This window comes from Callithrix jacchus, chromosome 7 (assembly GCF_049354715.1).
Source record: "Callithrix jacchus isolate 240 chromosome 7, calJac240_pri, whole genome shotgun sequence".
Taxonomy (NCBI): Eukaryota; Metazoa; Chordata; class Mammalia; order Primates; family Cebidae; genus Callithrix; species Callithrix jacchus.
Genome location: NC_133508.1, coordinates 60,595,379 through 60,612,763, shown reverse-complemented (window position 1 = coordinate 60,612,763; position 17,385 = coordinate 60,595,379). Strand labels below are relative to the sequence as shown.

At 45.6% G+C, this 17,385-nt stretch overlaps 1 protein-coding gene across 1 annotated transcript in view; it reads left to right on the top strand.

Annotated features, from left to right (window-relative positions):
* Nucleotides 1–15,302, top strand: part of CNR2 (cannabinoid receptor 2) — a 36,755-nt gene extending 21,453 nt beyond the window's left edge. Inside the window, exon 2 of the mRNA XM_035308136.3 lies at nt 12,400–15,302. Within this exon, the coding sequence (XP_035164027.3) occupies nt 12,444–13,526 (1,083 nt within the window). The 5' untranslated portion in view covers nt 12,400–12,443 and the 3' untranslated portion in view covers nt 13,527–15,302. The remainder of the gene's footprint in view (nt 1–12,399) is intronic.
* Nucleotides 15,303–17,385: the final 2,083 nt, after the last annotated feature.

Here is a 17,385-nt window from a genome sequence, read left to right as displayed (position 1 = left end):
TTTTTAATAAAAATTAAGAAAAGAAAAGAAAGGCCTTAGATAGGAGAAGCGACCTGCCCAAAGTCACTTGGTAGCAGGACAAGCACTAGAACCTAGAGCTCCCTATTCCCAGCTGGAGATAAAAACGATGAAGCTGTGGCATCAATCTCAGCTTCCCACTGCAGATGTGGTACCACAGGCAGAGCATCGTCCTCCTCCTTGCCTCCAGCTCTGACAGATTTAAACACAGCAGCAATGGGGGGTGGGGAAGCTGCTACTGTGGCTTCTTTCACTTCACACTTTCACTTCAGGTCAGAAAACCCCCAGGCACACCTTTTTCTGAGCAGTTTCTCAGGTCCCAAGGTTCCCTTCCCAGATGCTCAATATGATCCAGGCTCCAGGCTGCAGCCCGTAACGCCAATCCAACCCCACCTTGGACGCTCCCTGTGGAAAGTGCCAACATGTGGTTTCTGCACAGTGGTATTTTTGTTAGGTGAAGAAAGCACTTGGTCATGGTGGTTCACTGTCTTTTCTTTCTTTCTTTCTTTCTTTTTTTTTCTTTGAGACTGAGTCTACTTCTATTGCCCAGGCTGGAGTGCAGTGGTGCCATCTTGGCTCACTGCAACCTCTGCCTCCTGGGTTCAAGTGATTCTCATGCCTCAGCCTCCCGAGTAGCTGCGATTATATGCACCTGCCACCACTCCCAGCTAACTTTTATAATTTTAGTAGAGACAAGATTTCACCATGTTGGCCAAGCTGGTCTCAAATTTTTGACTTCAAGTGATTCACCTGCCTCAGCCTCTCAGGGTGCTGGGATAACAGGCATGAGCTACTGCACCTGGTCTTTTTTCTTTTTCAATCGGGCAGCCCAGAGTAGGTTCACAGCAACTCTCACTTCCCTTTTACTCTTATGTCTGTACAAAATGTTTTTGCATGCATCAGTGATTTTTAATGTTCAGAACTCTGCTGGCACACGGATAGAAAGTGTGAGTCTTGCTCATGCCTGTAATCCAAGCACTTTGGAGGCCAAGGCGGGTGGATCACTTGAGGTCAGGAGTTCAAGACCAGTCTGACCAACACGGTGAAACGCCGTCTTAAAAAAAAAAAAGTGTGAGTCTTTCCCCCTAACCAAAAAATGCACAGACATGAAGTTTTATATATGCCTTGAAATGACCAATACTCCCATCAAAGTCCACCCATGGACCCAGGGTAAGAAGCTATGATGGAGGTCATCAGTCCATTTGGCATCTCAAGGAGAATAGGACAGGTATGTTACTGTCATTTCACAGATGAGAAAAGGGGCTCAGAATGTTGAAGGGACTTGCCCAAAGTCACCTGATGAGCCCAGGGGTAGGTGGAACTAGAACACTGTTTAGTGTGGCAAGCACTAAGTCTGTCTGTGCTGGATATTCAGACACAGATTTCGCCCTGGAAGAAGGCCCTGCCTAGAAACCAGACATTCTGACTCCGAAAGGGATTTCTCTCGGTCCAAAGGGAAGATAGGGAGCTGGGTTTCCTGTTGCTCTGTGTGTCCCATTGTCAGATGTTGGCTTGTTAAGACCTGCATCAAAACGCCTGCATTTCCTGCCCTTACCTCGGCCGGGCACGGTGGTTCACGCCTGTAATCCTAGCACTTTGGGAGACTGAGGCAGGTGAATCACCTGAGGTCAGAAGTTTGAGACTAGCCTCACCAACATGGTGAAACCCCTTCTCTACTAAAAAAATACAAAAATTATCCAGGTGTGGTGGCGTGCTCCTGTAATCCCGGCTACTCAGGAGGCTGAGGCAGGAGAATCACTTGAACCCAGGAAGCAGAGGTTGCAGAGCTGAGATTGCACCACTACAGTCTAGCCTGGGTGACAGAGCGAGACTCCGTCTCAAAATAAATAAATAAGTACATAAATAAAACCACACATGTTGGTGACCATGCCAGGCCTAGATGAGACCTAAAGCCAGCTGCCATCAGCCCCAGCATCCCTCTTCTAAGTTGGATTCTACATGAGGTAAGCTATTTTCTAACTGGAGGGGAAACAAGGGAAGAGAGTCCCCGGGTGGCAGGGGCTGGGGCAGGGGGTTCCTAGCAGGGGTGCAGGGAGCCTCCTAGCCTCCTGAGCTGAAAACATCCAGAAGTAGCTAGGTGTGGATGTGGGAGCTGAGAAAGGCTTGCACTGTCTGTCACTAGTGCCCAAGGTGGAGAGGTGAGCTGGCACTGTTTCTGTCTGAGCTCAGGTGTGACCTTGACAACACTCAGCAAAGGTTACCAGCCTCACCAACATGGCAAAACCCTGTCTCAACTAAAATACAAGAATTAACCAAGCGTGGTGGCACACACCTGTAATTCCAGCTACTTGGGAGGCTGAGGCATGAGAATCACTTTAACCTGGGAAGTGCAATTCGTAGTGAGCCAAGATCTGCCCCACTGCACTCCAGCCTGGGAAACTCTCAAAAAAAAAAAGATAAAATCAGGACACACAGAGCTACAGGAAACCCAGCTTCCTGTCTTCCCGACAGAGAGAAATCCCTTTTGGAGTCAGAACCTCTGGCTTCTAGACAGGGCCATATCTACCTGTTTTATAAACCACTGTTATGCAGATTGTAAAAAGCACCTATTCTCTTAAAAATTTTAAAGTCACTGGGTTATAATAAGAACTGACATTTATTAAGCTCATATAATGTGCCAGACATATTATTCTTTTAGCGGGGTGGGGAGGGAGACAGATTCTTGCTATATTGCCCAGGCTGGAGTGCAGTGACACAATCTTATCTCACTGCAACCTCCACCTCCCCGGTTCAAGCAATTCTCCTGCCTCAGCTTTCTGAGTAGCTGGGATTACAGGCACATGCCACCATGACTGGTTAATTTTTATATTTTTAGTAGAGATGGGGTTTCATGTTGGCCAAGCTGGTCTCAAACTCTTGATCTCGTGATCCACCTGCCTCGACCTCCCAAAGTGCTGGGACTACAGGCGTGAGCCACCGCACCCGGCCCAGACATATTATTCTTAACAACCTCATGGAGTAGGTGAACTAGCCCCATTTGAAGATGTGCCTAAGAATAATAATAATAACAAAATAGCAACAATGAACACTTCCACATGTTATAGTAATTAATCTAAATCCTCAGAAAACCCCATTTTAAGATAAGATAAGAAATGAGATATCTTTCTTTAAGATAAGAAATGAGAAGACCAAGGCATTAGGTATTTTGAATGAGGTCACTGGCTAGGATTTAAACCTATGTGGTTTGTTCCCATCTCCCTCACACTCATACTTGGGGTCTATGCTATTCGAGACAGCCCTTTTCCATTCAAGTGGATTTCAGTATTTAATAGTTTTCTTTATTTCTTTTTTTTAAGAGATAGGGTCTTTCCCTGTCACCTAGGCAGGAGTGCAGTGGCATGACCATGGCTCACTGCAGCCTCCAGTTCCCAGGCTCAAGGGACCCTCCCATCTCAGCCTACGGAAGTGTGGGATTACAGATGTGAGCCACGGCACCCAGCCTCAATTAATAGTTTTTGAGCACCTACTATGCAGCAGGCATTGTGCTGAGCCACTAAAGGTCCAGAAATAATAAAACCTTAGTTCCTGACCTTGACAAGCTGTGTGGCCTCCGCCCAGTGGTTTAACTTTGCCGAGCTTTTTATTATCTGTGAAATAACAACAACCATAAGTCTAATATTATAGAATTGTGGGGATTAAACTAGCTGGTTGGCCAGGCACAGTGGCACATGCCTATAATCACAGCACTTTGGGAGGCCTAGGTGGGCGGATCATTTGAGGTCAGGAGTTTGAGATTAGCCTAACCAACATGGTGAAACCCCATCTCTACTAAAAATACAAAAATCAGCCAGGTGTGGTGGTGTGTGCCTGTAATCCCAGCTACTTGGGAGGCTCAGGCACAAGAATCGCTTGAAGCTGGGAGGCGGAGGTTACAGTGAGCCAAGATCGTGCTTGGGGCTAGCCTGGGTGACAGAGGGAGACCCTATCTCAAAAAAAAAAAAACAGAACTAGATGGTGGCTGTGAAAAATATTTTGTGGAATTTAAATTCCATTCAAATGTTGGTCTGGGTGGTTAGTGTTCTAGTCCAGGGGAAAGACTAGCGCAGCGCTGGCTACCATACATGCAGAGTGGGCCAGGTGCTTCCGGTGTGACTGCGGGATCCTCGAAGTCTTCACTGGGCAGGGGATGAGCCCAGAGGGAATGTCACGAGGGCAGTGGACAAGGGAAAGGACCCCTGGGGCAAAGGTGTGGAGGTAAGAAAGCAGGACTGTTTGGAACTGTGAGGCATCCAGCTGAGCCTGACTGGGGAATGAGTTCTGATCAGACCGTCGGCAGGCAGGGCTCCTGGGGTCTAGCACTGTCCCACAAGGCTATGACATGAGACACGTGGGTAATTAAAAATTTTTCCATAGCCACATTAAAAAATTTAAAAATAAAAAGAAACTGGTGGAACAAATTTTTATCTAACCCAATATATTCCAAAATCTTGTCATCTCAACTTGTCATCACTATAAAAAGTTATTGAGATATTTTATATTCTTCTTTATGTAACCTTTGAAATTCAGTTTGTGTTTTGTGACCATAGCCCATTTCAATTCAGACAAGCCATACTTACAGCACAGCCCAGTTCTCATACTTAAAAAACTAGGTCAGACCAGGTACAAGTGGCTCATATCTGTAATCCCAGAGCTTTGGGAGGGCGAGGAAGGAGGATCGCTTGAGGCCAGGAGTTCAAGGGTGCGGTGGGTTATGATTGCACTACTGCACTCCAGCCTAGGCAACAGCCCCACCCTGTCTCTAAAAGAAAAAATCTATTTGTATATATATATTCTTAATTTTTATTTTTAAAGAAGTTTTAAAAATACATATATCTTTAAATTTTATAAAATAATAGTGTGGGCCAGGCATGGTGGCTCATGCCTGTAATACTAGCAGTTCCAGAGACTGAGGCAGGAGGACTGCTTGAGACCAGGAGTTCAAGACCAGCCTGCCTCATGATCCACCTGCCTTGGCCTCCCAAAGTGCTGGGATTTCAGCTGTGAGCCATGGTGTTCAGCCCTCTTTTCTTTTTTTGAGACAGGGTCTCACTCTGTCCCCTAGGCTGGAGTGCAGTAATGCTCACTGCAGCTTCCACCTCCTAGGTGTAAGCGATTCTCCTGCCTCAGCCACATCAGTAACTGGGATTACAGGTGTGCACCACTAGGCGGGGCTAATTTTTGTATTTTTAGTAGAGATGGGATTTACTAGAGACAGGCTGGTCTCAAACTCCTGGCCTCATGTGATCTGCCCGCCTCGGCCTCTCAAAGTGTTGGGATTACAGGCATGAGCCACCATGCCTGGCCAGTAATATTTTTTAAATTCTTAATTTAAATTCTTAATTTCTAAATAAATTTTGTGTGATCAGAATACAATTTTATACTATAGATCATTTTATATTTTTTGAAATCTACTTTTCACCTAGGACTTAGGTTTGATAAGTGTCCACATTTGCTTTAAATCAATGTGTATTCTCTAATTATTGAGTGCTAAATTCCACTAATAGATTGTTTGCTGGCCAGGCAGAGGGACTCACTCCTATAATCCCAGCACGTTGGGAGGCTGAGATGGGAAGATCACTTGAGCTCAGGAGTTCAAGACCAGTCTGGGCAACAAAGTGAGACCCTGTCTCTACAACAAATTTTGAAATTAAGCAGGCATAGTTAATGGTGCTTGCCTGTAGTCCCAGCTACTCAGGAGGCTGAGGTAGGAGGATTGCTGGAGCCCAGGAGTTAGAAGCTGCAGTGAGCCATTTACTGTGCCACTGTTGCCTGATCAACAAAGCAAGACCTTGTCTCAAAAACAGAAAAGTCTGTTAATTCTAAGTTCAAATATTATACATCTTTATTAATATATTCTCTGCTTAATCCACCAGTTTCTGAGAAAGAAATGTTAAAATTGCTTGCTATTCAATTTGAATTAAGTTAAATTCCACAAATATTTATTGAGTGCCTATTATGTAACAAAGACTATTCTAAGCCTTCATGATACTTCAGTGAACAAAGCAGTCAAAGGTTCCTGACTTCACGGAGCTTATATCTGGTGGAACAGACAGTAAAACATAGTAAGTAGGTAAATTACATAGGATAAATTATACATAAAATTTAAATTATATTCTATGTTAATTTATATTTAAAATATATATTCTATGTTAATTTATATTTAAATTATATATATAAATTATAAGCCAGGCATGGTGGCTCACACCAGTGATCCCAGCACTTTGGGAGGCCAAGGCAGGTGGATCACCTGAGGTCAGGAGTTTGAGACCAGAGACCAGCCTGGCCAACATGGCGAAACCCCATCTCTACTAAAAATGCCAAAAAAAAAAAAAAAAGGAGCCAGGCGTGGAGACAGGCACCTGTAATCCCAGCTACATGGGAGGCTGTGGCAGGAGAATCGCTTGAACCTGGGAGCCGGAGGTTGCAGTGAGCCAAGATTGTACCATTGCACTCCAGTCTGGACAAGACTGAAACTCGATCTCAAAAAAAAATAAGTAAAAATAATAGATGTGGTGGTTCATGCCTGTAATCTCAGCACTTTGGGAGGCCGAAGCAGGTGGATCATGAGGTTTAGTAGAGGGCCTGTCCCTACTAAAAATACAAAAATTAGCCAAGTGTGGTGGCACATGCCTGTAGTCCCAGCTACTCAGGAAGCTGAGGCAGAAAAATCGCTTGAACCCAGGAGGCAGAGGTTGCAGTGAGCCAAGATCGCACCACTGCACTCCAGCCTGGGTGACGGAGTGAGACTCCGTCTCAAATAATAATAATAATAATAAATTATATATGTTAGAAGGTGATAGTGGTATGGAAAAAATGAAGAATAGGTCAGCATAAAGATAACCAAAAGAGGTAGAGGTTGGGATGAGTTAGTGTATTACATGGGATAGTCGGGGTAGGTGTTGGAAAAAGTAAGATCTGAGCAAAGACTTAAAGGTGAGAGCAAGCCAAGTAAATGTTGAGGGAAAGGTGATCCAGGAAGAGGAAACAGCCAGTGCAAAGGTCCTGAGGCTGGAGAGAAGACTGATTAAGAAGCCAATGTGGCTAAAGCTGGGTCACTAAAGGAAGGATCATAGAAGGGACAAGAACATTAAGGACTTTGGCTGTTACATACTGGACTAGGGAGCTATGCAGGGTTTGGGACAGAGGAATGACAAGATGCTATATTTTTAAAGGATTACTCTGACTGCTATGTTGAATTAGAAATGGGCCTGGTTAAAAGCAGGGGGCCCAGTTAAGAAGCTATTGCAATAAACCAAATAAGAGATGATGCCTGGTTTTATTTTAAGCCTAAAATTAATCAATGTCTTTACCCACTTCCCAGATAAAGCTTTAACTCTATTCATCTCTTTCTTGTCTTGCATTTTTGTCATTCACAATTTTATTTCTATTTTGTTTCTGTTTTTGTTTGAAACAAGGTCTCATTCTGTCAGTCACTCACACTGGAGTGCAGTGGCACAATCGTAGATTACTACACCCTCGACCACCTGGGCTCAAGCAATCCTTTGTCCTCAGCCTCCCTGGTAGCTGGGAATACAGGCATATGTCACCACGCCCAGCCAAATTTTTATTTCTTCTAGAAACGGGGTTTTGCCATGTTGCTTCTTAAGCTGGTCTTGAACCCCTGGGATCAAGCAATCCTCCTGCCTTGGACTTCCAAAGTGCCAGGATTTCAGGCATGAGCCACGGTGCCCAGTCTCCACTTTGGGTTTTTCTTTTTGAGGCAAAGTCTCACTCTGTTGTCCAGGCTAGAGTGCAGTGGTGTGATATTGGCTCACTACAACCTCTACCTCCCAGGTTTAAGCAATTCTCCTGCCTCAGTGTCCTCAGTATCTGGGACTACAGGTGCACACCAAAATGCCCAGCTAATTTTTGTGTTTTTAGTAGAGACAGGGTTTCACTATGTTGGCCAGGCTTGTCTCAAACTCCTGACCTCATGATCCACTTGCCTCGGCCTTCCAAAGTGCTGGGATTACAGGTGTGAGCCACTGTGCCTGACTCTCCACTTTGTTTTCATACCCTCTAAATTACTCACTATTTTCATTGTCGATTTGTGAAAGCATTTGCTTTTCTTTACTTATATATTTGTCAACTTACTTGCTAGCTATTCTTCTTCTCTTCCCTTTGGGTTGAAGTTCCTTCTAAAATGCACATCTTTAGATGATTCTTCAGTGAAGATCTGTTAGTAAATTATTCTCTTTAAAAGTTTTTAGACCTCATTCTTGAATGATAGTTTAGCTAGGTGTAAAATTCTAGACTGATAGTTTTTTCTTTATCTTTTGGCTTCTATTGTTGTTACTCAGAAATCTTCTTTTAAAATTAATTATACTTCTTTTACAGGTCATTTGTCTTTTCATTCTTACTGCCTTGTCTTTTTGTCTTTGGTATCCTGATATGTATGCTATATGATATACATGAATATGGAATATGTATTTTTTTTTTTGGAATATGTTTTTTAAAATTCTGCTTGGGACTTGGCATGGTGGCTCACACCTGTAATCCCAGCACTTTGGGAGGCCAAGGTGGGCATGTCACTTGAGGCCAGGAGTTCAAGCTCAGCCTGACCAACATGGGGAAACCTCATTTCTACTAAATATACAAAAGTTAGCTGGGCATGGTGGCGCACACCTGTAGCCCCAGCTATGTCAGGAGGCTGAGACTAGAGAATCACTTGAACCTGGGAACTCTGTCCCCAAAAAAAGTTCTGCTTGGGGTTCTCTGTGATTTTTAAATCTGAATAGTCATATTTCTCATGGATCCTGAATAATCGTTTTTGTTGTTGTTGAGGCAGGGTCTCATCCTGTTGCCCAGGTTGGAGTCCAATGGCATGATTATGGCTCATTGTAGCCTTGACCTCCCTGGACTCAGATAACTCTCCCACCTCAGCCTCCCAAGTAGCTGAGACTATAGGCATGCACCACCATACCCAACTAATTTTTATATTTTTTTGTAGAGATGGGGTTTTCCCATGTTTCCCAGGCTGGATGGATAATTCTTTTCTACTGTCTCTTTACTGCCCACCACCAATTTTCTCTATTTATCCACGCTAACACTCCACTGAGATATAAACCTTTTTATTCAATCCTTTGTGTTTCTTTTTTTAAATTTTTTTTAAAGACGGGGTTTCACCATGTTGGTCAAGCTGGTCTTGAACTCCCAGCCTCAGGTGATCCGCCCGCCTTGGCCTCCAAAGTGCTTGGATTACAGGCGTGAGCCACCACGCCCAGCCAATCCTCTGTGTTTCTTAACTTCTCTTTCTTTTCTCTCTCTCTTTTTTTTTTTAGTTCACTAGACTAACTCAGCATTCCTGGATCTTAACTTCTCTTTCTTATTTTCCATCTTCTCCTCTCCTTGTTCTGCATTATGAGAAATTTCTTCCAATCTACTTTTTTAATTTTGAGACAGAATTTCACTATTATTGCCCAGGCTGGCGTGCAGTGGTGGGATCTCAGATCACTTCAACCTTCGCCTCCTGGGTTCAAGTGATTCTCCTGCCTCAGCCTCCTGCATAGCGGGGATTACAGGCATCTATCACCATGCCCAGCTAATTTTTTTTTTTGAGACAGAGTCTCACTCTGTCACCAGGTGCCAGGCTGGAGTGCAGTGGCGCAATCTCGACTCACTGCAACATCCGCCACCTGGGTTCAAGCAATTCTCCTGCCTCAGCCTCCCGAGTGTCTGGGACTATAGGCACACACCACCACACCCAGCTAATTTTTTCGTATTTTTAGTAAGGATGGGGTTGCACTATATTGTCCAGGATTGTCTTGATCTCTTGACCTCATGATCCACCCACCTTGGCCTCCCAAAGTGCTGGGATTACAGGCATAAACCACCAAACCCAGCCTAATTTTTTTTTAAAGATGGAGTTTCACCATGATGGTCAGGCTGGTCTTGAACTCCTGACCTCAGGTGATCCACCCACCTCAGCCCCCCAAAGTGCTGGGATTACAAGTGTGAGTCACTGTGCCGGGCATTTTTATATTTTTACTAGAGACAGGGTTTTACCATGTTAGCCAGGCCGGTCTCAAACTGCTAACCTCATGTTATCCACCCGCCTTAGCCTCTGAAAGTGCTGGGATTACAGGCATGAGCCACCACGCCCAGCCACAGATCTACTTTCTAGATCAATGCTTTTCAGTTGTTCTATTTTGCTCTTTAACTCATCCCTTAAGGATTTCTTTTTCAATGATTTTATTTTTCACTTCCAGAAATTCTACCTAAACATTTTTCAGCTACACAGAAACAATCTCTCATTCTGTACTCATGTTTTTAATTATTTATTGTTTTCATATCAAACATATTTTTATAAGGTATACCCGAGAATTATACAAAGTTCTTGAAAGTGTGATTCTACTGTCTGACGTTTCTAACTCTTGCTCATGTTTTCTTTCTTTCTTTTTTTATTTTTAAGAAGGGATTTCCTCATGTTGGCCAGGCTGGTCTCAAACTCCTGACCTCAAGTGATCTGCCCACCTCGGCCCTGAAAAGTCCTGGGATTACAGGCATGAGCCACCACGTCTGGCCTGCTCATATTTTCTTACGCATTTTGCATTGTGAGCTCAAATTTCATGGGCCTTTATATGTGGTACTCCTATGCAACCTGTTTATAAAGTGAATTGCTCTAAATAAATGATTAGTTTGCTTTCTAATAATAAACCATATAATATTAAGGTTCCTGAGGGTTTTTTCTTCAATATTTGAGACATATACTAAAAAATTACTTTTTAGTAATTTTGCCATTCAAATTTAACTGGGCTCCTATATTTTATCTAGTATAAAATGTTTTGGCCAGGCACAGTGGCTCAAGCCTGTAATTCCAGTATTTTGGAAGGCTGAGGTGGATGGATCACCTCAGATCAGGAGTTCGAGACCAGCCTGGCCAACATGGTGAAACCTGGTCTCTTTTTTTTTAAAGATGGGGTTTCACTATGATGACCAGGCTGGTCTCGAACTCCTGACCTCAGGTGATCCACCCACCTTGGCCTCCCAAAGTGCTAGGATTACAGGCGTGAGCCACCATGCCTGGCTTTTTTTTTTTTTTTTTTTGTCTTTTTTTTTTGCCCACCTGCAACTGTCTTGATCAAGTTATAGAAACCTGGTCTTTACTAAAACTACAAAAATTAGCCAAGTGTGGTGGGCGTCTGTAGTCCCAGCTACTTGGGAAGCTGAGGCAGGAAAATCGCTTGTACCTGGGAGGCGGAGGTTGCAGTGAGTCTAGATCATGCCACTGCACTCCAGCCTGGGCGACAAAGCAAGACTCTGTCTCGAAAATAACTAAATAGGCCTGGCACGGTGGTTCACGCCTGTAATCCCAGCACTTTGGGAGGCTGACGCGGGCAGATCATGAGATCAGGAGTTCCAGACCAGCCAGACCAACATGGTGAAACCCTGTCTTTACTAAAAATGCAAAAATTGGCCAGGTGCGGTGGCTCACGCCTGTAATCCCAGCACTTTGGGAAGCCGAGGCGGGTGGATCATGAGGTCAAGAGATCCAGACCATCCTGGTCAACATGGTGAAACCCCGGCTCTACTAAAAATACAAAAAGTTAGCTGGGCATGGTGGCGCGTGCCTGTAATCCCAGCTACTCAGGAGGCTGAGGCAGGAGAATTGCCTGAACCCAGGAGGCGGAGGTTGCGGTGAGCCGGGATCGCGCCATTGCACTCCAGCCTGGGTAACAAGAGTGAAACTCTGTCTGAAAAAAAATAAAAATACAAAAATTAGCCAGTCATGGTGGTGTGCACCTCTAATCCCAGCTACTCAGGAGGCTGAGGCAAGAAAATCACTTGAACCCAGGAGGCGGAAATTGCAGTGAGCCAAGATCGCGCCATGCACTCTAGCCTGGGCGACAGAGTGAGACTCTGTCTCAAATACATAAATAAATGATAAATAAATAAACTTGTTTAATCTTCCATAGTTTATCTTCCCATCACTTGGTGTGAAGCCAAATTACTATCTCCCATCCCCATATAGTACTTCAGTACTTTATTTCCCAAAATTGGCAAATAAACAAAACCAAACAAAATGTAAAAAAGAAAAAGCCTCAACCTTATCACTCTGATTCTATTTCTTCTTGGTTTTGACTGTTTGGGATTTCCCTTGCTTCAAAAGGAAGTCTTAGGATTAGTCTTTTGGAAAACAAAAGGCCAAAAAATTTACAGGTCACTTCTGCTTGTTGCATTCTTACATACCCTCCCCTGAGGCCGCCAGGACAGATCTGGCTTCCCGCTTGGATGGAGAAAGGACATACAGGAGAAGAAAACAAACTGATTGTCAGACATAGAATCCATCCATACAGGTAGCAGTTTGGCTACAGTCAGTTATCAGATGAGATCATTCTTGTGCTTACTGAAAAAGATTATTTTCTTCTCATTGTACTGCAGCAAAGCCTTCTAGACAAGCTCAGTGGAATCTGAAAGCCCACCCCATGGAGGGATGCTGGGTGACAGAGATAGCCAATGGCTCCATGGATGGCTTGGATTCCAACCCTATGAAGGATTACATGATCCTGAGTGGTTCCCAGAAGATAGCTGTTGCAGTGTTGTGCACTCTTCTGGGCCTGCTAAGCGCCCTGGAGAACGTGGCTGTGCTCTATCTGATCCTGTCCTCCCACCGGCTCCGCCGGAAGCCCTCATACCTGTTCATTGGCAGCTTAGCTGGAGCTGACTTCCTGGCCAGTGTGGTCTTTGTATGCAGCTTTGTGAATTTCCATGTTTTCCATGGTATGGATTCCAAGGCTGTCTTCCTGCTGAAGATTGGCAGCGTGACCATGACCTTCACAGCCTCTGTGGGCAGCCTGCTGCTAACTGCTGTTGACCGCTACCTCTGCCTGTGCTACCCACCTTCCTACAAAGCTCTACTCACCCGCGGGAGGGCACTGGTGACCCTGGGCATCATGTGGGTCCTCTCAGCACTAGTCTCCTACCTACCCCTCATGGGATGGACTTGCTGTCCTAGACCCTGCTCTGAGCTTTTCCCACTGATCCCCAATGACTACCTGCTGGGCTGGCTCCTGTTCATCGCCTTCCTCTTTTCTGGAATCATCTACACCTATGGACATGTACTCTGGAAGGCCCATCAGCATGTAGCCAGCTTGGCTGGGCACCAGGACAGGCAGGTTCCAGGAATGGCCCGAATGAGGCTGGACGTGAGATTGGCGAAGACCCTGGGGCTGGTGCTGGCTGTGCTCCTCATCTGTTGGTTCCCAGTGCTGGCCCTCATGGTCCACAGCCTGGCCGCTACACTCAGCGACCAGGTCAAGAAGGCCTTCGCCTTCTGCTCCATGCTGTGCCTCGTCAACTCCATGGTCAACCCTGTCATCTATGCTCTGCGGAGTGGGGAGATCCGCTCCTCTGCCCATCACTGCCTGGCACGCTGGAAGAAGTGTGTGAGGGACCTTGGGTCAGAGGCAAAAGAAGAAGCCCCGAAGTCCTCAGTCACAGAGACAGAGGCTGATGGGAAAATCACTCCGTGGCCAGTTTTCAGAGATCTAGACCGCTCCCATTGCTGATGAGGCGTCTTCCCAATTTAAACAACTCAAGTCAGAAACCAGTTCACTCCCAGGAGGAGAGAGGGGTCTTGGCACTCTCATCCTATTTGGACCAGCTTCAGGCACCTAGACACAGACCCCTTTTTGCTGATGAGTGTTGGTACTGACTCCTGGAAGGCAGCCTGGCTGTGCCTACCTGTACACAGTCTGTTGGATGGGTAGGGCCCACGAGGAGTAGCCAGGTGATCGAGACGCAAAGGGCCTGGGACAGGCTCAGTACGAGTCAGGTCAGGCTTCGCGCCTGCATCCTCCAGAGACCGCAGGAGCCAGAGCGAGCCTCCAGGTCCAGCAGTGGGGGACTTGGGAGAAATCTGAGAAGAATGGATTGTTCTCTTGGGAAGTCAGGGTATCAGATGGGATGGACAGCCAGGTCTTCTTCCTGCCTACTTGTCAAGGCCTCCTTGGCTCTGGAGCTATGAAAGGCCCCATTTTCAGGTCACCCTTGCCACTGTGGACCAAGAATTATGCTGTGATAAGGATCAAGGGTGTTGACTTGCTTCTTTCAGAGATTAAATGACAAGCCTTCACTTCAGGACATCCTGTTGTTTGGGTGAGGACCCTCTCTGATATCCTAATAATCCCCACCCACTGCCCCTGTAACCTCAGGTTCCTGGAAATACAGAGGAGGCTAGGATCGCTTGAGACATAAAAATCTTCAGAAAATTTTTTGAACCTCTGAAGTCCTTCCAGCAGCAGTCCTGGGGGTACTGCTTGAAGCAGGCGATGTCCTAGTCCAAACTAACTCTAAGAAAAAGGAAGATATTCACAAAGATTGTATACAACCCCAAACTGTTCCCCATCTCCCTTCAATTCAGCTCCCTTACCTCCTCCATGCCCCTGTAACATATAAATGCCCTTTCTATATACCAAGTATGGGGCTGACATTCCAGTCCACTGACCACAGCTAGAATATAACTCCATGCTTTTTTTTTTTAATTTTTATTTTTTATCAGAATCAAATCTGAGCCTTAGTTTTAGCTGACCAGAAATGGCAGGAGGACAGGTGAGGCGGGGAGCCAGATTAGGCCTAGAGCTGGATTGGTTTGGTGGCCAGGCTGGTAAATTTAGCATATTACAGTGGCCAGCCCAGACGGCTCCCCAGGCTGGCATGGGGAAAGGAGAGAAGGAGGTCTGCATCCCACGGGATGAACTAGCCATGACGAAGGTCCTAAGGAAGTGGTCCAGGGAATCAGGGAGCACTGGAGGCCTCTGCACAATTGTGTGGGCAGCTGGCTCTGAATGTAGCCAGTCCATTCCAGAGCTGCAGAACCAGCACCTCTGAGTGAAGCACCTCAAAGATCTAGGGGCTGGGCCCGGTGGCTCACACCTGTAATCCCAGCACTTTGGGAGGCCAAGGCAGGTGAATCACCTGAGGTCAGGAGTTTGAGACCAGCTTGACCAATATGGTGAAACCCTATCTCTACTAAAAAGACAAAAATTAGCCAGGCATGGTGGCAGGTGCCTCTAGTCCCAGCTACTTGAGAGGCTGAGACAAGAAAACTGCTTGAACCCAGGAGGTGGAGGTTTCAGTGAGCTGAGATCGTGCCACCGCACTCCAGTCTGGGTGACAGGGTAAGACTCTGTCTTAAAAAAATAAAATAAAATAGATCTCAGGGTACCCATTTTCATGTTAGGGAGGCTGGGTTCCTCCCAGAGAGTAGCCTAAAACAGCCGACAAGAGAAATTATTGGTGGCAGGAGGATTGCAGAGGAATTCTAATGTAGTTATTTGAGACCAAAGATGGAATAAAATGAAAGATATTGGTTAAACATATCTTCATTTAACACTTTTTTTTTTTTTTGAGACAAAGTCTCTCTCTGTCACCAGGCGCCAGGCTGGAGTGCAGTGGCATGATCTCAGCTCACTGCAACCTCTGCCTCCTAGGTTCAAGCAATTCTCCTGCCTCAGCCTCCCGAGTAGCTGGGACTACAGGCGTGTGCCACCACGCCCAGCTAATTTTTTGTATTTTAGTAGAGATGGTGTTTCGTCATGTTGGCCAGGATAGTCTCAATCTCTTAACCTTGTGATCCACCCACCTTGGCCTCCCAAAGTGCTGGGATTACAGGCGTGAGCCACCATACCTGGCCTCATTTAATTCTTTTAAGACGAAGTATCCACGAGCCATTCACTTATCCATTCATCTCATCAACCTGAGCCAGGCTCTGTGCAGGGTCCTGAGCACCCAGCCATAAATGAGACTGTGCCCCTGTCTCATGGGGCTTACAGTCTCCATCTGCTTGCAGGACGGCCAATAAGTCAATAAAGAAGATAACTGCAGATGGTACAACAAAGGAAATCTGCAGGGTCATGTAATAGGGATTGACTGAGTTAAATAATTAATGGTAGGGTAGAGCTACCACGTGCTCTGTTCATACAAGACGGCTCACTTTTATTGAGCCTTTACTATGTGCCAGGCAGCTGGCTAACTGCTTTTAAATGCCTTATTTCACTTTGTCTTTCCCAATAACCCGATAAGAAAGTCTTACTTATTTTCATTTTACAGATATGGCAACCTCAAAGATGCAAAGTCACTTGCCTAAGGTCACCCTGCTAAGTACCAGAGTTGGGGTCTCCAACCTAGTTCTGCAACTTCAAACAAAGCCTGCCTTTTTTTTTTTTGAGACTCACTCTGTTGCTCACTGCAACCTCTGCCTCCCAGGTTCAAGCAATTATTTTCCTGTGTCAGCCTTTGGAGTAGCTGGGATTACGGGTGCCCGCCGCCACCCCTGGCTAATGTTTGCATTTCTATTAGAGATAGTTTTGCCATATTGGTCAAGCTGGTCTCAAACTCCTGACCTCAGGTGATATGGCCCACCCACGTTGGCCTCCCAAAGTGCTGGGATTACAGGTGTGAGCCACCGCACCTGACCAAAGCCTGCCCTCTTAACCACTAACCTTTTGGCCTAGTTCAGTCAAATTCTGCTTGATTATTGCTCATTAGGGATAATATTAACTATCTGTAGCATCAGATTGCTGAAAAATTAACTCATCATAGATTCTCAATATACTCCATTTTATTCAATGGCCCCGTAATAAATTTCTACAAACCAGGTGGCTTAACACAACAGAAGTTTATTCTCTCATACATCTGGAGGCCAGAAGTCAAAATCAAGGTATGATAGGGCTCTGCTCCCTCCAAAAGTTTTAGGGGAGGATTATTCCTTGACTCTTTCAACTTCTGGTGGTCTCTGCCATTACTTGGCTTGTGGAACCATCACTCTCACTACCTCGGCCTCTGTCTTCATATGGTATTTCCTCTGTGTCTCTTCGTGTCTTTTTGTTTTTGTTTTTGTTTTTGAGATGGAGTCTCACTCTGTTGCCCAGGCTGGAGTGCAATGGTGTGATCTTGGCTCACTGCAACCTCCGCCTCCCAGATTCAAATAATTCTCCTGCCTCAGCCTTCCAAGTAGCTGGGACTACAGGTGCCCACCACCACGCTTAGCTAATTTTTGTATTTTTAGTAGAGACGGGGTTTCACTGTCTTGCCTAGGCTGGTCTCGAACTCCTGACCTCAAGTGATCCGCCCACCTCCCCCTCCCAAAGTGCTGGGATTATGGACGTGAGCCACCACACCTGGCCTTTTTTTAAGAACACCAATCACTGGATTTGGGCCCACTCTAATCTAGTATGACTTCATCTTAATTTAACTAATTATATCTACAGAGACCATTTCCAAATAAGGTCACATTCACAGATTCCAGGTGGACAAGAAGTTTGGAAGGACACTATTCAACTCAGTATGGATCTCGGAACAAAGTCCACCCTCTGGGCTGTGTTGAGTGGCAGTCACTAGTTTACCCTCCCCTGACGAGTTGAGCTC